The sequence below is a fragment of the Nelumbo lutea genome, chromosome 4 (assembly GCF_056320005.1).
Source record: "Nelumbo lutea isolate HS-2025 chromosome 4, American lotus-T2T, whole genome shotgun sequence".
Lineage (NCBI taxonomy): Eukaryota > Viridiplantae > Streptophyta > Magnoliopsida > Proteales > Nelumbonaceae > Nelumbo > Nelumbo lutea.
The window spans coordinates 42289091-42308971 of record NC_142687.1 but is presented as its reverse complement, the minus strand read 5'-3'; the positions used below and the strand labels follow the sequence as shown (position 1 = coordinate 42308971).

Genomic DNA, 19881 nt, shown 5'->3' with positions numbered 1-19881 from the left:
AATTCAAAGACTTGGCTCGGGTTCGAATTTAATCCAACTTTAAAATGCAAAAAAAATAGAAAGTTATATACTGAATAATTTAAGTATATAGAATAATTTAATAAATAACTATATAAATTTAATTAAACATAATAAAAAGTAATATAAATATATAGAATAATTTAATAAATAATTAAACATAATAAAGTCAAAAGTAATAAATAATTAAACATAACAAATTATGGCAAGAGAGAGAACGGCAACAATGGACAAATGGTGAACTAGTGGAAGCCTTGAAATAGTTTAATAATATATAGAATAATTTAATAAATAATTAAACATAATAAAGTCAAAAGTAATAAATAATTAAACATAACAAATTATGGCAAGAGAGAGAACGGCAACAATGGACAAATGGTGAACTAGTGGAAGTCTTGAAATAGTTGGTTGAGATCAGATCATGGGTGTGGCTCATTCCAAAACACAAGAAATTAGTGTGGCTGAAATGGCACAATATTTTGTGTTCCAAAACCAGCCATAGCTCATTTTGAAATGTGCCATGGAATTAAATGAACGCCATTTTATATGTTCCATTTCAGAACAAGCTGGATTGAATATCTACTTACATTATCGAACACAATCTAAATGTTTTCTGAATGAAAAGTTGAAAACAGCTTCAAGAAGAAAATAAAACAGAGTTACTTTTATTATTAAGGGCACCTTAGCTTATAGTAAAACATTCATATCCATCTTAATTTTCTCTCTTCCTTTAACAAACCCTCTAGTGGTGTTTCATGGTCAAAGGAGGGCATAAGTAAACTCAAGGGATGATACAAGTATTTGAGTGGAACCCTAAGGTAGGTATAAATAATTTACCCTAACTTAAATTATCTAATGTCGAAACTATCAATTGGGTGGGGAAAATAATCAATATTAATTCTCAGTTATAATCTTCATATTTGCCTGTCAATCATGTTTCTCTCTTGAGTAATACCAAAGAATACCATCTTAATTGGTCTCTTCTAGTGTTCCTATCAGAAACCATTGTCAAGACTCAAGATTATGTCCACTGAATTTAGTCAAATTTGACTGCTAATAATCATCTTTCTCTCTTGAGTAGTGCCAAAGAATTCCTTCTTTTTCTCTTCTAGTGTTTCTATCAGAAGCCATTATCAAGATTATACGCAATGCATTTAGTCAAAACCTTATTGCAAATACATATATAATTTTCAATATATATCTGTGATATGATAGAAGGAATTTCTGAATCATGGTGTTGGGTGCAAGTGCATACAAATTTCGATATCACCTCTTGATACTGATATCGATAACTAGCTCGATGGAATTCACAAAGTTACTAAACACCATTTCTATTTTCTATCTTTAATAAAAGATAGAAACTAAAAATACATTTAAAATTACATATCAATCATTAAATTTAAAATTAATTTCTATCTTTAGTTTTTTTTTAATATTTCTATCTTTAGTTGCAATTAATATCCAAAGTATTTAATAAAATGGAGATAAAAATATAGCATGCCATAATTTGCATATGCCATATAAATTAAAGGTGCTAGATTCCACTAGGTTAGTGCAAAATCCATCACAAAGCATTTACCATGTCTATATATACCTAATATCAAGAACTTCAAAATGATTTGCACAGGCATCTACGTTCTGATTATATTAGTTTTTTAATGCTCATATGCTCTGTGTTAAGGGCCGGGATCTGCTAAAAAAAAAGTGTAGAAGGGGCTGGGCTTGATTGAATGAATATGTCAATGATCTGCATACCTAAGCCCGCATCACATACTAGGGCATGCAACTTGGCTGGGCTTGATTGAAGATTTGTTAAATTTTGAATGGGCTCAACTTGAAGGGCCAAGCCCAGTTCTGTCTAAAATTTTAAAATCAGGTACCCAGCTAGCACTCCCTACATATCACCAGTGCTTTCGACTTATTGTTGACCTAACCAATTGAACCGTTTGAACTATCACTTGGCGTTGATTCTAAGTCTGGTTCTATTGAAATCAGTTATTTGGTAAAAAATGTTGTTTTGATTAAAAACTATCCAACCTTGGTGGTTCAACCATTAACCCGTTCAACTTGGTCACCTGCTTGTGGGTTGCACACTACTCAATATAAGTACAAATTTCAAGAGGTTGACCATAGCTTTGTATTCTGATGTCTAATTGGTGAGATCTTTTTCTTTTTCTTTTTTTGATCTTGAGTAACTTTTCAAAATTTATGTGTTGGGCCACTAGTGCCTTACCCCACTATTTTTTCCATAAATAGGGATGCAAATGGATCGGGTCAGATTCAAATTAGGGTATACTTGAATCTGATCCCGACACTGCTCATGTCGGATCCAATAGGATTTGGTAGAACTCAATCTGAATTCAAATCCTATTGGATATTCGGATCTTCGGATCTGATTTGATCCAACTTGTTTTCTTTAAAAGTTAATAAATTATTAAAAGAAAAAAATAAAATATACCAATTTAAATAAAGAAGCACAAAGAATACAAGTATTTTTTTAATTATTTTCATCATATATATGCATGTTTTTTATAAAAAAAAATAAATAATATAACAAATTTATAAAAATATAATATAAATAATATATTTATAAATAAATAAATAACATATATATATATTTATATTTATAAATACATATTATATTGAGTAGATATTTATAACAAATTATATTTATAAATATATTATAAATAAATAAAAAATATATTTATTTATAAATAAATAAATAAATAACATATAAATATATATTTATATTTATAAATGTATGACACTTTGGATCGGATCTTCTTGGATCAGATAGGGAGGGTGATTCGAAAATCCGACCAGGGGTGATCCGAATTCGATCAAATATGATCGGATCTCGGATGGATCTGATCCATTTGCACCCCTAACCATAAAAATCCTTTTTTGGGCCATTTTGACCTTTTATATTGTATTTGAAAGATTAGAAGGAAACAAATGAATTGAATCACCCAAGGACCCATATATATGGTGGTGCATGTCTATTCCTTAAGGTTGTGTTTAGTTTTCCCATCCCTTCCCTGCCTTTTCCTTCAAATCAATCACACAGCCTAAGTTTTAAAAGGTAATATTGAGATAACTGCATAAAAAGAATAAAATAAAGACAGATAAATTGATTGAATGTGCTAGCTTAATTATCTTTGTTATAAACTTAGAATTTTTATACTCGGGATCAAATTAAATATTCTCCCACCTCTTGGCCAGCATTCTAAATACTGACCACTAACTATCTTGTCCATCCAAAATACAGCCTTGCTTATTTCTGGGGAAATCTTATCCTAGGAAATTAAAAAGCTATTAAGGGGGCGTTCTTTTTTCAGATTTTGAAAGGGGGCAAAGTTGGTCAATGGGATTTTGGTTCCTATTGACTAAGAATCCCATGTTCCTTTTTAAGATTTATGTGGGGATTAGAGAAAGTTTATTTTTTGGGGTATCACTTACTCATCTCCTTGGTGGGTAAATAACTTTCCCACCTAGGGGGAAAGTTGCCAACACTTGAATAGGACAAAAATGCCCTTTTTAATAATGGATTTATGTTATTTACATGAAAAATAAAAGAAATGAATAAATACACTTACTCGAATAAATATATCCTAGAAAAAACTTAGTCAGATAATTACATCTAACTGGATAAATAACTTACGGAAAAACGTACAGAAGCTAACTACAAGACCTAGCTTTTCATCATAAGATATAACATACAGATAATCCATTGGAGCTGGACTCTATTCCCAACTTTTACAAGCTAAGTACATTTCCAGAGGAAGCATGTTCTGGTCAAACCAAACCTAATATCTCAATCACACGCAATACTGGCAAGGTCATTGGTGAGTTGATTGTTCTCCCTCAAACTGTGTAGCTTACTGAGATATTTTTTCCAATCTACTATACGCTTCATACTTCCATTTTCTTCTTATATGTATTTGTTAGTCAAAATAAAATATTTATTCCATTCCAACATGTGAGGTCAGGGTTAGTTCCTTGTCACTTGAAATTTCGTATTCAGAGTTACAACTTCTGTGAGAAAATAACAATGAAATCCCCTGTTTGGAAAAGCAAGACTAACATCGAAGCAAAAGCTTCTTAGCAGGTAAGAAAGTGTTGAACATGAGGAAAAAATGGATTGAACATCCAACCTTACTGTCATCATCATGACTACAGGCCCTCAACCAAGTACGGTGCAACAAATAAACTTCAATATAACGAGGAATTCCAAATTTCTTCTTGTTCTTTAAATAGTGAATTACTTGACATATAAACAATTCAAGGGAAATTAAAAGGGATTTGAGGAGTACTATTTTCTCCACAGATTAGGTTGTTTTTGTACTTCCTTCTAGTTAAGGTCTTAGGCTTTCGACAAGCTAGCTAATCACGACAATAGACCGTATGGGTGAATCTAGGTTCAGCAGTTTACCGGCACAATCTCGACGTGTATTTCTCAGGTTCCATGGCAGTTGTTAGTTAGGTACGAAAACGCCACCAAAAGTAGAACCCCCCAAAAACATTGTAAGATTGTTTTAACTAATTGTAAGAATAACTACATCTTTATATATATACTTGTATAGATTAACTACTTTCTGTTTGTGTAAATGACACACTGAGTTTTATAATCTCTTTTTTTTTTTTTGTTAAGTACAGTAAACAAGTATTAAGTAGGGGCTATGTCTTGTAATAATATATTGAATATAAGCAGCTTTCTCAACCAACAACCAAGTGGGGTTTTGCTGTTATAGTGTTATTCACTATGAAAAGACACAAATATTCTATTTAATTTCAATAAGTTATAAAAGAAAACGAGGGGATAATTTAGGTTGACAGATTTTGAAAGGATAACCAAATTCACCCTACTAAGCAACCTCTCTCTCTCTCTCTCTCTCTCTCTCTCTCTCATGTTATAAGCCCTTTGTTAGCCAGGACGCTTGCATCAAGCATAGTTGCGGAACTCTCCGATCTATCCCCTGGCCTCTAACAGAAGTTCGGATACACTACTGCTGTCCGTATTTATTCTGTTGGGGTCTTCTTTTCTGCTTGTCTTGGTTTCCCAAATTAATATATTGAATCCTTAAAAATTATGAGTCTTTGAAACATCTGTTACCTTTTTCAGTACAATACTTTCCTCCTTCTCCGTCTTTCAATACTGTGTTGTTTCCTTAGTATTCTTCTTTTTTCTTTTTGAAACTAAAGAAAAAGAAAACAGGAAAGAATTGAAACTTCAACTTCAAGTTGGGTTCTTCCTCTTCTTTTCAGTTTATTAGAATTATGTGCACCAGAGGCCATTGGAGGCCAGATGAAGATGAGAAACTCAGGGAATTAGTGGAGCGGTATGGGCCTCATAACTGGAACGCCATAGCTGAAAAGCTTCCTGGAAGATCAGGTGCAAAGATCTTTTTTTTTTTCTTTTTTTTTCTTTACAAAAAAAATCTACTTGATCATGGAGAATACGCCTGATCCACGCAGAGGGCCTCGTTAATTAGTTTTGTATTCAATCGACCCTTATGCAAATATCATACAGAATTAAACTTCGAAAGAAGGAATGGTAAAATATCATAAATATCAGAATTCTATTTGCTATATATTTAGAGAGAACCTTGTTATGCAGAAGTTAGAAGGATTGCAACTTATAATACCATTAATTGGATTGGTAATTAAAGCACAATAATCAAGAATTTGGGTTGCAGCAACTAACTGCTTCTCATTCTACTATCTACAGAAGAATTTTAGATATACATTAAAGCATGAATATTAGGTTGGACTATCAATAGATCTAACATCTATATGACATCTGAGAAACAAATCTTCTCTTTTAATTTGTAAACTGTTGGCATATTTCAGGGAAAAGTTGTAGGTTGAGGTGGTTTAACCAATTGGACCCAAGGATCAACAGAAGCCCTTTTACAGAAGAGGAAGAAGAACGGCTTCTTTCATCTCAACGGGTCTATGGCAACAGATAGGCAGTTATTGCACGGCTTTTCCCTGGGCGTACTGACAATGCAGTGAAGAACCACTGGCATGTGATAGTGGCACGAAGATGTAAAGAGAGATCAGGATTCTATGGAAAGAGAGCTGCTCAAATGTTGATTAATGAGGCAAAATCTTTGCTGAAACAAGATGTGAATTTGAACGATGAGCCCTCAGACTTTGCTTCCTTGGTGCAAAAGTACTATCAAAGACATTTGATTCCAAGCATACAAAGCCATCTCCTTTGTCCTAAAGAGTACATCCATCCTGAGATTCCTAGATTTTGCACCAAGATTGCAGGTAAAACTGTGTCTATAGCAAGAGAACCTCTTCAATTTCACCATAGACGACGACTGAAGTTGTTTTCTGGATTAATTATGATCATATTCTAATTCTTGGTCTGAATAACTGTAGATGGGAATAACCCAATTCAGTTTTATGATTTTCTCCAAGGGAACACCAGCTCTAATGGAAGTGAAGTGGTAGACCATGAAAGAAGGGATGAGCAAGAGGTGGTACAGAAATCTAACAAGCAAGAGAGAAAGGCTGGCGTTGCATTCATAGACTTCTTATCAGTTGGAGCTTCTTCATAGAGTAGGTAGCTCCAATGTTAATTAACATATATGGTAAAATAATATATATATATATATATATATATATATATATATATATATATATATATATATGAATTAATGCATTGTACAAAAATCCCAACTTGATGGAACTCTTTGATTGCTTGAAATTGCAACCGGAACTAACGAAAATATTTATATATGTGTATGTAAAATTCTATAACCACTTCTATTTGTATTTATACCATGCAAAGGAAAAGAATGAAAAATGCCTTCAAGTTTGAATTCTTACTAATTAAATAACCACTTCTATAATATTCCTGCATATTATGTATAATACATGCATTAATTTATGCATATGTATGCTTATGTGAGAGGATGTTGATAAAGCGTAGTTTATTGGGACATACCACTATGATATCATGTTTATGAATCATTTTCATATATAATTTATGCGCTTGCATGATTATAATAGTTTGTATGTATGGATGCATGTATTTGTAATTCATTGGGAAGGTTATAATCTGCGGAGATCAGCCTGATCAAATGCATTCAGGTGGATGAGAGCCACGGGCTGAAGATGTTAGATTTAGTTTAGCGTTGAAGTTTTAATAGATTGAGTAGGGCTAGCTAATTAGTTGACCTCAAACCGAGACAACCCAGCTCCATAGATGGCAATTATTAATTTCGATTGTATATATAGAAACTAGAAAACAATGGGCATACTTTGTTTCTTTTGTTCTTTATTAGACTCTCTTTGTTTTGTAATGTAAATCTAAACTGGATATAAATTTTGCACCTGACTCAGTTTGTTTGTTTGTAATTATGAATTGCACTCATTTAATACAGAATTTGTACTTTTGCCTCATTGTCACAAATTGGTAGTACAAATTTTGTTTCTCAAAACCTGATGGAAATTTGTATCACCACCCACCTACCTCAATTTTTCGTCATATAAAAGTGAGACCACATCATCTAGCTTCTCCTACCTCACTCCTAATCGGATAACACTCCCCCTACCTCAATTCTCTTTGTTTGTAATGTAAATCTAAACTGGAAACAAATTTTGCACCCAATTCAGTTTTGCATCTGTTTATTTGCAATTATGATTTGTATTTATATTTAATACAGAATTCATACTTTTACCTCATTTTCACAATTTGATAGTGCAAATTTTGCATCTCAAAAACAAATGGAATTTGAATCACCTTCCACGTACTTCAATTCTCTCTCATATAAAATAAGGACCACATCATTTAGCTTCTCCTAAACAGATAGCCCTCCCTCTACCTCCATTCTCTTGCATATATAATGACGTAGCGTGACGCGCTCAACCGGGCTGACTATGCAAGCATCCGAACGATCGAGTCGGCTTCGGACTGGAAGCCTCACGTAAAGAGCTAGGCATAGAGCCTTAGTAGAGAGAATTGCTAAAGAAAATTCTTGTGTGTCTATTGAGCTTAGAAACTAAAGTATTTATAATACATGTTGGTAGTCTTGTAGAATAATTAGGAAAATAGAACAACTAAAACAACTAGGACTTGGACTTGACGTCCACCGTCTGATAGCCACTATCATGTTGGATACGTGATCTTATCTGCCATTACCATTATTTGCTGCATGCATCCTTATCCAATGCGTGTTCCTCTCTAGATGTCGTCGGCTAGTTCGGCCGGTTCGGTGGGTCGTGAGCTGGCCCTCCATCATTCTCCCCCACTTGGAAAGAACTCAACCCTGAGTCATGATCGGGATATGCAAGTGTCACTTCCGGTAAATAATGATGAAGATCGGCAACATTAAATGTTTTGGAGATACCCATGTGATCTGGTAAGTCCATGACATAAGCATTGTCGTTGATTTTCTTAATGATCTTGTATGGACCGCACTTTCCTTAAGAACACCATGATTTCATCACCGACGTCAAACACTTGGTATCAACGATGCTTATTAGCTGCAACCTTGTACTTTGCATTGGCTCGCTCCAGTTTCTATTGGAGTTCTTCCTGTACGGATTGGATCTGTTCTGCCAACTACTCAGCAGAAGCGCTGAGGTCGGGTACTCTGGGTAGCTTCACTAAGTCCAACGCATGGTTAGGTACCTTCATATAAACAATGGAAAATGGGGATCTACCTGTAGAGTTATGAACTGCATTGTTGTAAGCGAACTCTGCTTGTGCTATTGCAAAAGCCCACTGCTTCGGTCTCTCCCTGCAGATATTGCAGATCAAGTTACCTAAGGTCTGAATTACCACCTCTGTTTGTCCATCTATTTGTGGATGAGCTGTACTACTATTTGTGGATGAGCTGTCCAATCAAGTTACCTAAGAACCCTGTATCTTGGTCCGATGTGATGGTCTTAGGTGCCCCATGTAAACGGACAATCTCTCTGAAAAATAGCTTGGTTGTCATTGTTGCATCCGCGGTCTTCTTGCATGGGAGGAAGTGAGCCATCTTGGAGAACCGGTCAACTACTACGAAGACAGAATCCATATTTCTTGGAGTCTTTGGCAAGCCTAGCACGAAATCCATGGACAAGTCTTCCCAAATCGTAGTAGGAACAGGTAGAGACATGTAGAGGCCAGTATTTTGGGCTTGTCCCTTAGCTATCTGACAGATATAGCATCTACTCAAAATAGTGGTCACATCCCTTCTTAATTTTAACCAGTAGTAACACCCCTTGACTGCTTCAATTGTTTTGTCTCTTCCAAGGTGCCCTGCTAATCCACCCCCATGCAGATCCCTGATGATCTTTTCGCGGAGGGAGGTGCAAGGGATGCACAGTTGTTCCTCTTTCATGAGGAACCCATCATGAATGTAGAAATCACCTGCTGGCTGTCGATTCATGCATTTTTCCCACACCTGTTGGAAGTCCTCATCTTGGGCATACATGTCTTTCAAACACTCAAAGCCCACAATTTCAATACTAAGAGTCCTGATGAGGGCTACACATCTACTAAGAGCATCGGCCACTATGTTTTGCTGTCCAGCCTTATACATAATTTTGTATGGGAATTTATCAAGAAAAGCAGACCATCTTGCATGCAGGTCACTCCTCATCTATTTTTGCTTACTGAGATACTTAAGAGCTTGTTGGTCAGTGTAAAGAACAAATTCTTTCGCAATTAAATAATGTTCCCATGTTTTCAATGCTCTAACTACAGCATAGAATTCTTTATCATAAGTGGACCACTTCCTCTTGGCTTCACATAATTTTTCACTAAAGAAGGCAATGGGTCTCTTTTCTTGAGACAATACAGCCCCTATGCCAACTCCACTGGCACAACATTCAACTTCAAATAGTTTATCAAAACTTGGTAAGGCAATGACAGGAGCAGTGCATAATTTTTCTTTTATGAGGGCAAAACTTTGCTCTTGTTCTTCTTCCCATTGAAACTTTCCCTTTTTCAAACACTCAGTGATGAGAGCTACAATACTACTAAAGTGTTTGATAAATTGCCTGTAGAAAGTTGCTAACCCATGGAAACGTCTTATGTCCGTGACGTTTGATGGGGTCGGCCACTCCCTAATGGCTTTCACCTTTCCCTCATCCACCTTAATTTCATCCTTACTTATAATGAAACCTAGGAACAACAAATTATCGCTCATGAAAGTGCACTTCTTTAAATTAGCATATAATTTGTTTTCCCTTAATGCATTCAAGACCTCTCTGATATGTCCTAGGTGCTCAGTGATAGATTTGCTATAAATCAAGATGTCATCAAAATATACCACAACAAACTTACTAATAAAAGGGCGCAGTACTTGATTCATTAGCCTCATGAATGTGTTGGGTGCGTTGGTTAATCCAAAGGGCATGACTAACCATTCGAACAGTCCATCTCTAATTTTGAAGGTTGTCTTCCATTCACTTTCGGGACGGATTCTGATCTGATGGTACCCACTCCTGAGATCGATTTTTGAAAATACACTTCCATCAAGTTGATCTAGCATGTCGTTCAGCCTGAGAATGGGGAATTTGTAGCCAATAGTGATTTTGTTAATAGCCCTACTGTCGAACACATCCTCCAACTCCCATCTTTCTTGGGTGTTAACAATGCTGGTACTGCACAAGGACTCATGCTGACCTGAATATGCCCCTTTCTCAATAATTCTTCTACCTTTTCTTGTAAGATTTCATTTTCCTTAGGACTCATCCTGTAATGTGGTAGATTAGGTAGACTAGCACCAGGAACAAAATCAATATGATGTTGGATATCTCACATGGGTGGGAGTTCATTAGGTAATTCATCTGGAGCTACATCATGGAACTCATCAAGTAGTCCCTACACTTCCAGTAGAATATTGTTTTCCTCCAGTGACTCATTCATGTTTTCTCCCTTTACCACCAACAAGTGTACATCGTGGGTATCCTTACATTCTTTTACAAATTCATCATGGTGATGTGTAATGGTCAGGAAATTTTTCTCCTCTGCCTTTGGAGCCTTTGGGGAATTCCTTTCTGCTATAGGTAATAAGGTGTAGCGTACACCCTCTTTCTCGAGTTGGTAGGTATTCTTCCTACCCAGGTGTTTTGCATCTGTATCAAACTGCCAAGGCCTACCTAAGTAAGCATCCATATCTACAATATCACAGTATACCTCATCAGAGTACTTACCAATGGAGAATGGGACCTTGCAGCGTTCCTCCACCCGTACGCCGCCGATTTCCTTGATCCACCCAATTGTGTATGGGTTCAGATGTTTTTCAGGAAGTAGTTGCAATTTCTGTATGACATCCCTACAAATAATATTTTCCTGACTGCCACTATCAATAATTAAATCAAATAATTTACCCTGTATAGTACATCTAGTGCGAAACAGTCGGTGTCGTTAAGTGGTATCTTTGCTTCTTTGGGACAGCATTAATTTTCTCACAACACAGGTGTATTCTTCATGTTCATATGGACCTTCTTCGTCCTCCCCATCAGGTCCACAATATACTTCCTCTTCAACATCTTCTTCCTCCTCCCTCTCTACCATGTTAACTGCCTTCCTTCTAGGACAGTCACTAGACCTATGCCCCACTTCATTGCACTTAAAGCATTTAAAAGGTGCAGGTTTTGCATAGGGATTACTGGGTTTAGGAAGGTTGGAAGGGTTACCTCGAGTATTTCCTCCCGTGAGGGCCTTACCGGCGTTAGCTGTACTCGCCGGGTGAGGAGGATGTACTCCTGGGGCTGATTTGTTCTTGTCGACTGTTGCCGGTCAATTGTCGCTTCCACTGTACCGGCGGTAATTATCACCTCGGGTCCTCTCTTGGAACATTAATTCAGCCTTTAAAGCTAGGTTCCTTGCTTCCTGTACACTATGAACCATCTAGACGCCAATTTTGTCTCTGATAGCCGGTCTCAAACCGCTCAGATAACAGGCTGCCTGCTGGTTATTGCTTTCAGATAGCTGATTTTGTTCAGCCAATCTCAAAAATTCAGATGTATATTCATTGACACTTCTTGAACCCTGCGCACATCGTTGATATGATTCAAACATATATTGCTCATAATCTAGGGGTAAAAATCTATCTCTTTTTAGTTGTTTCATGTGCCTCCAGGTTCGAACAGGACCTCTTCCTTCTCTGATTCGGGTCTCTCTCATCCATTCCCACCAGACAGATGCACCTCCCTTCAGTTGGAAAGCTACTAATTTCACCCTTCTTTCTTCCGGGATCTCCATGTACTCGAAGAAACGGTCGACCTCTATGATCCAATCTAGAGGGCTCTCTATATCCAGATACCCACTAAAAGTAGGAATATGTACCTTGAGTTTAAACTCATCAGTATTTCGACGGGGATTAAAGTTGTCGGGGTTGCGCCAATTCCTGCCGTTTCTGCCATCACTGGGAATAACTGGGGCAACGCCGAGTTCCATCTCGTCGTCACTATCATCATCAAGAACAGGATGTCGGAGTACAGGATTGACGAGGGGTCTACCGTGGTCGTCTCCTTCGATTGGGTACGGGTTCTCCCGGTTCCTTGGAACATCCTCCCGCAACAAAGTCCGCAGTTGTCCAACGATCTCTTCCAACTGCTACTCAATGTTACGTGTGGATGTGCGCTGTTCTTCGATTGCTCTTCAAACAACTTGTAACCCCTAATCCCCGTCACGGGGTGGGTTGCGACTGCTACCGTCTTGGTTGGCCATCTGACTGGGCGAACTCCCGCTCTGATACCACCTGACGCAGCGTGATGCGCTCGACTGGGCTGACTATGCAAGCACCTGGACGATCGAATCGACTTCGGACTGAAAGCCTCACGTAAAGAGCTAGGCGTAGAGCCTTAGTAGAGAGAATTGCTAAAGAAAATTCTTGTGTGTCTATTGAGCTTAGAAACTGAAGTATTTATAATACATGTTGGTAGTCTTGTAGAATAATTAGGAAAATAGAACAACTAAAACAACTAGGACTTGGACTTGACATCCATCGTCCGATAGACACTATCATGTTGGATACGTGATCTTATCTGCCATTACCATTATCCGCTGCATGTATCCTTATCCGATGTGTGCTCCTCCCTAGATGTCACCGACTAGTTTGGCCGGTTTGATGGGTCGTGAGCTGGCCCTCCATCATATAAGGTGGAGATAACATCATTTTACTTTCTATTTACTTCTTAGAAACAAATAAGATAGTCAAAGCAAAAGTAAAGCAGAATTTACACTCAACCTCAAGGTTTTAAATTTCAATGGGCGTATTATATCTTTGAAACATAGATATGGGATACGCATGGAAATCGGGTGTCTCATCTTTTTCATGTGTATCAGACTGTATCAAGCGTGTATCGGGGCATGTCGGTAGTGTATCAACAAAAAAGATACGGCCAAAAACTAAAAATAAATAAAGGGGGAATTTTTTCCTTGAAATAAGCCTTCTTTCACCCCCCCCAAATGACACTAAAACCAAGGTTTAAATTTTCGATACGATATGCCCGATACAAGGCATATTGTATCATATCTTTGGAAAACATATACGGGATATGCATGGAAATTGGGCATCTCATCTTTTTTCATGCATATCGGGCTGTATTGAGGTGTATTGAGGCATATCGGGGGTGTATCGGGGCATATCGGTAGTGTATTGATGAAAAAGGTACAGCCAAAAACTGAAAAAATAAATAAAGGGGGAAAGCAAGCTTTTTCCCCTGAAATAAGCATTCTTTCACCCCCCCCCCCAAATGACTCTACAACCAAGGTTTAACATTTCGATATGATATGCCCGATACAGGACATATTGGTAGCATATCGATGAAAAAGATACGGTCAAAAACTAGAAAAAAAAAATAGAGGAAAGCAAGCTTCTTTTCCCTAAAATAAGCCTTATTTCACCCCCAAATGACACTAAACCAAGGTTAAAAAATTCGATACGATAATGGGCATACCGTGTCATATCTTTGAAAAACATATACGGGATATGCATGAAAATCAAGCATCTTGTCTTTTTTTTATGTGTATCAGACTGTATCAAGGGTGTACCAGGGCTGTCTCGGGGCATATCAATAGCGTATCGACAAAAAAGATACAGCCAAAAACTAAAAAAAGAAATAAAGGGGGAAAGCAAACTTCTTTTCCCTAAAATAAACCTTCTTTCACCCCCCCCCCCCAAATGTCTCTAAAACTCCAAACCTCATTCCTATAGTGATAGATTTGCAAAAATTTGCAAGAAACAAGTGTGAATCATTAATTTGTTTTTTAAGATTTTTCAAATATTGAAAAAATATGGCAAAAATAGGTAAGCTTTTTCAAATTTTTATAATATCTTGTGATTTCTTTTTTTTCATGAATGATTAAATTTATGTTGATCTACATTTCTTACATTCAAAATCATAGCTTTTTTTGTATTATCAGTAGATTTATGGAAATTTCATGAAGATATTTGAGGAAAATATAAATTAACAAAAAAAATTGAAAATGTAATTTTTTCTCTGCCTATAAAGACTAAATATGTTTTAGATATATGGATTTATTTATCATATCCATAGAGAAATTGGAAATTTTTTATTTACTATTTTTTTATTTTTTTTATTTTTAGAACAAAAAAATATATAATAATTCACTATATTTTATCATTTGATCACCACAATTGAATATATTATAATTCTATGGATGTTCTATCATATCCACGGACAAATTGAAATTTCTTCTTTAATAATTATTTTTTTATTTTTATATTTTTAGAATTAAAATTAATTAATTATATTTTATCATTTGATCACAATGATTGAATATATTGTAATTCTATGGATGATCTATCATATCCACAAAGCAATTGAGATTTCTTCTTTAATAACTATTTTTTGAATATATTATATAATGCTTATTGATTTATTATAATTTTTGGAAGTAAATAATAAACAATAATTATTAATTTTATTTTCACTTAGAAGTTGTGCCAATGCATGTTTTATGTTTAGATAGTAGATTTGGGTTTTTTCCATCCCATAAAAATTTAAAACTTAAGAATTATACTTTATAAATTATAGTTAAGCATAGGATTTAATTTTTAATGAAATTATAATTAACTACAATATATTTCTTCATAAACCATTAGAATATATTAATTTAATGTATATACACCACATTGAGGTCTTATATTTAATGTTATTGATGTATTTTTATGATTCATTAAAGTATTTATAGTGTTTCCAAGTGTATCTATGTGTATCTTAGTTTTTCTCCGATATGCATGCATATCCAAAGTATATCCCGATATGTCTCTTAAAATTGCCTTTTCAATATGTTTAGTATTTCTAATACTTTTAACCTTGCTCAACCTATTTATACTTACATGCATTATTTATGCTAATTCAAAAGAAATTGTGCTTCAACCCAACTAAGCCTTATGGTATTTCTAGAGATCGAGAATTATGCTAAACTGATTCTTGTCCTTTTATCTTGCAAGTCAAAAGAAGTGATAATTCTTGTCCTTAGCATACTTGCAAAAGAAGGTTCAATAGGGAGAGCTCTTCACAACATTACAATTTTATTTCACTGGGGAAAAGAATTGCCTATGGATGGAATTTTGCTGATTTAATTTAAAAATTGTATGCTAAAAGTTAAGGACAATATAACTAACCCCTGGTTGATGAGTGTAGGTAAAGGATAGCCACAACAGGGAGCCTCCTTAAGCATTAGCTATTTTGGTTTCTGTGCCGAGTTATTTTGTGGATTTTTCAGTTATCTTGTTCTGTGTAGAGTTTTTGTTTATTTGTGTGTGGGATTTTGTTCTCTATGTATTTCTGTTTGCTTTTTTAGTCTTGCTGTGCCGTTCTCTTTGAATTTGTATTTTGTAATGAAAGTTCTAATTACCAAAGAGAGAGACCAGATTTAACTATAAATCCGATGTCTGAATAGACACACCACCGGAAAATTAAATAAAGAAGAAAGAAAGAAAGAACATATTAGCATATCCTTGTATCATGAGACTATTGATGTTTCAACTATATACTATTTCTTACTAACCAGCCACTCGAAGTTGGGTTACAGGTTGATTAAATTGAATTCAGATGGGTAATATCTAAATCTAATCCCGTAAGAATGCAAGAGATTGAATGTGGTTAGATAAATCTGTAAAACTTAGATTTAAATAATATTAGGTTATATATTCAAATAAGATGTATAATCAAATTGGATCAAAACCTAGTGGATCGAATCAAGCAACATCTAAACCAATCCAATTATGGCTAAATGAATCCAACTTAAACAGATCACTTTTATATTTGTGCCTTCTAATCAATGTTGACCAATCTACTCTATATACTTAAAATGCAGTTGTCCATGTCAGTAGTCCATTTCTGCCTTCTCCATTATTTATTTAATTTTCTATTTCCCCCACCTAAAATTTCTCCACGTAAAACATCTCTTAAACTGTCTCACATCCCTAATAAAACCATCAAATGTTTACATATCTCTCTCTCTCTTCAAAATACCTACATTTAATTTTCCATCAAGCATACTGATGGCAATCTGATCTGCCCCCAATGGGACCCGCCCTGGTCAAGGTGGATTTCAGAGAGATCCAAAACTATTTTAATCTGGGTATCAACTAACCCTAAACCTACATCAATATACATATATGCATACATATCACTTTTTAAAAAGAGAAATGCCAAAAGCCACTTGATAATTGATAAATCAAATTATTGGCATACCCTTTAAAAATTAAAGCATAAAGATATTAGAACTTGTAGAAGAATTTGCAAAAGAAATAATCAATTTGGACAAATGGAAAGTTCAAGTCCAACCCAAAATGTGAATGACCATGCTAGCTAGAAATGGTTCGGGCAGGGTGGGGCAAATTCTATTGTTATAATTTTTTCTCCATTTTTTTAACATTATCTCTACCAAGGTTTAAAATTTCGACATGATATACCTGATAAGAGGTATATTGTATCATATCTTTGAATAACTAATATAGAACAATAAGAAAACGGGTGCTTCTTAATTTTCCACCATATCGCTCCATATCTGTAGTGAATTGGTGGTGTATTGACCAATACACTATTGTTTCTATGGTGCATCAGTGGATATGCAATAAATTCTTTAATGGCAAAAACAAATATATATATATATATATAGGGGAAAGAAGGCTTCTAACCCCCAAAAGAAGCCTTCTTTCACCTTTGAAAGCCTCTAAAATCATATCACATTCCTAAATTGTGAGATTTGCAAAAGAACAAGTGTCAATCTTCAACTTTTGTGAAGATTTTTCAAAATTAGAAAATACTGCAAAAATAGGTATGTTTTTAAATTTTTTCATAATATATGGACAATATATGTTGACCTACTTTTGTTGTTATGAGTAGATTTATGGATTTTTTTAAGAAATTTGGGAAAATATAAAATAACCAAAAAAAATATATATATTTTTTAATTTGCTTATAAAGATTGAGTGCATTGTAGATCTATGAATGTTCTATCATATCCATAGATCAATTGAAATTTCTTCTTCAACATTCATTTTTTTTGTAATTACTAGAAATAAAATATAAATAATAATTATTTATATTTTTTTATCTACCCATAAAGATTGAGTATGCTATAGGTCTATGGATGATTTATCATATCCATATAAAAATTGAAATTTCTTCTTCAATATTATTTTACTCTCTTTGTAATTTTTGGGATTAAATAATAAAAAATAATTATTTATATTTTCTTGTGATTTGGCCATAAGAATTGAGTATGTTGTAGATATATGGGTGGTCTATGATATCCTTAAAGCAATTAAAATTTATTTTTCAAGATTAATTTTTTTATTTTTGAAATTTTAGAATTAATAAATATATAGTAATTATTTCAATAAGAAATAACTATTAATTATATATTCACTTAGAAGTTGTCCTAATGTATGTTTAAGGTTGGATAGGATAATTAAGCATAGGATTTTTTTAATGACATTTGAAAACTAGATAAAACTATTTAAAAAAAAGAAATTGATATATTCTATATGATATGAGGATAGAATTTTATGGTTTCTATATCCATAAACCCATACATTTTTATGTGAAAATTTTATTTTTTGAATATTTATTTATTTTTTAAAATAAAAATAAATAAAAAATAACCATTTGATTGCCAAAAGTGTTATCACTTCCATTCTTGTGAGTGATTTCTAATTTAGGAATCTAGATAATTAAATTTTTTCATTGTAGCCTCTTAGAAACAAGAAATGTGAAATGTTAAGTGTGAACATGATGGTTAGATACTTGGATAAATTTGAATATACAATTTAAATGTGTTCCCATATGTTGTTTATGATATTTTTCTACCTAAAGCCAACTAAGATATGTGTTTTTTGTGTGTGTATTCCTTATTGAGGCCTTATATTTAATACTATTAATGTATTTTTATTATTTATTGAAGTATTTATTGTGCTTCCATGTGTACCCTCTCTTTTGCCTTCAACTAGAAGCTTCTATAGACCCCTACTAAGAAACTATTCCACAAGAAAAAAGAGATGAGGAGAGAGTGGATCCCCTAACAAAGACCCTTATAAGACTTGAAGAAACCAGCAATTGTTTTACTAACCAACTCAATTCATTGCTCACCAAAACCAAACTTCTTAATTGTAGCATACAGGAAAGGCCACTCCAATCTATCATACACCCAAGATTCAAAGTATCGATATGATGTGCATATCATTCATATCATATTGGTACTTAGAAACGGTCGAAACACCTGTTTTTTACTTTTTTTTTCAAATTTTTGTTTTTTGAGAAGCTTAAAACGCATTTTTTATTGTTAAAAAAGGTTCGAAAGACTTGAAAATAGGCATTTCGGATTGTATCTTTTTTAAAAGATATGATATGGTACGCGCGATACGAGGCGTATCGTATCAATACTTTAAACCATGCATACGCCTTAGCCATATCCAGGTTTAGAATAACATTTCCCCCCTCCACCTTGTGATCCAATTCATTAGATATTTCTTATACAATTGTTACACAATCTATAATGCATCTTTCTTTCACAAAGGCACATTTTTTTTATAATGGTAACGTATTAATAAGAAAAAAGTACACAAGGTGTATATAAAAGAGGCTCTCACCACACTAGCCTCAGAATAGAACGACTTAAAACAAACAAGCGTACACCAAATGTTGGTAACAAGGATCAATCCTTGGGAAAGTAAGAAACTGTAGGTTTTACAAAGGGTGGTAGAGCAAAGGTTGGCAACTCAGCCAGAGGTAAATCAAACGATTGATTGGCATCAATGAATGGTGCTTTTTCAAAATTTGAAACATGCGCCCATTTTCCATCAGGTTGCAAGGATGAGAGTGGAATGATGGATAGCAAATTCAAATCCATTATTGCCTAAGGCTCAAGGCTGGTCACCATACCTTCTACCCATTTGAAACTAGTACCCGAGTCGATCGGATTTAAAAGATTTCTTCTCTTCCTTCTTCAATGCCTTCGTCTACGACGACTCCTATTAAAAACATCCATGTTAGAAAATAAAACCCGATCCTGTCCATTGGGAGTACCTTCCTCCTTAACATGGTTTTGGACAAGAAATAGGGGGTCTGCCCTTTTGAGTTGAGACGACTTGGACAAGTGAGGTGGTGAAGGTAGAAGATTCCAATGGCCAACTTGAAAACCTTCATCTTCTACTACTACTCGTAGAACATATTTGGGTCCTCTAACCTCTAGACCAGTTACTCTGGGGATATCTTTAACTATGTGACTCCAAACAAGCAAACAAAGGGAGTCAATGGAACTTCAAGACAGGTTTTCTGGGTCTACTACAACGAAAATCTCCTAGATTTCCAATTTCTCTAAAGATCACTAGGCACTAGACATGTAGTGGTACCCCAAAAACACGTACT

The 19881-nt window shown here is 34.7% G+C and overlaps 1 protein-coding gene and 1 pseudogene across 2 annotated transcripts; one reads left to right on the top strand and one right to left on the bottom strand.

Moving 5' to 3' along the window:
- The first annotated feature begins 5259 nt into the window (after positions 1-5259).
- On the top strand, positions 5260-7275 carry LOC148855427 (transcription factor MYB52-like; annotated as a pseudogene). Its single transcript, XR_016094953.1, has 3 exons — positions 5260-5410; positions 5869-6294; positions 6409-7275. The product of XR_016094953.1 is annotated as a transcription factor MYB52-like (transcript).
- A 1321-nt stretch (positions 7276-8596) lies between these two features.
- LOC148855426 (uncharacterized) lies at positions 8597-12430 on the bottom strand. The gene is made up of 5 exons (XM_088984911.1): positions 12168-12430; positions 10854-11303; positions 10652-10721; positions 8896-9554; positions 8597-8774 (listed from the first exon to the last, which is right to left on the bottom strand). Exons 1-5 carry the CDS (start codon positions 12428-12430, stop codon positions 8597-8599), a joined length of 1620 nt encoding a protein of 539 aa, XP_088841037.1.
- Positions 12431-19881: the final 7451 nt, after the last annotated feature.

Coding starts and splice junctions, on each gene's coding strand:
- LOC148855426 (XM_088984911.1), bottom strand. CDS start 12,430: ATGGAACTCGGCGTTGCCCCAGTTATTCCCAGTGATGGCAGAAACGGC. Junction 11,304..12,167: donor AAGGGAGGTGCATCTGTCTG/GTGGGAATGGAT, acceptor TATTATTTGTAG/GGATGTCATACAGAAATTGC. Junction 9,555..10,651: donor TGAGAAAGGGGCATATTCAG/GTCAGCATGAGT, acceptor ATTATGTATAAG/GCTGGACAGCAAAACATAGT.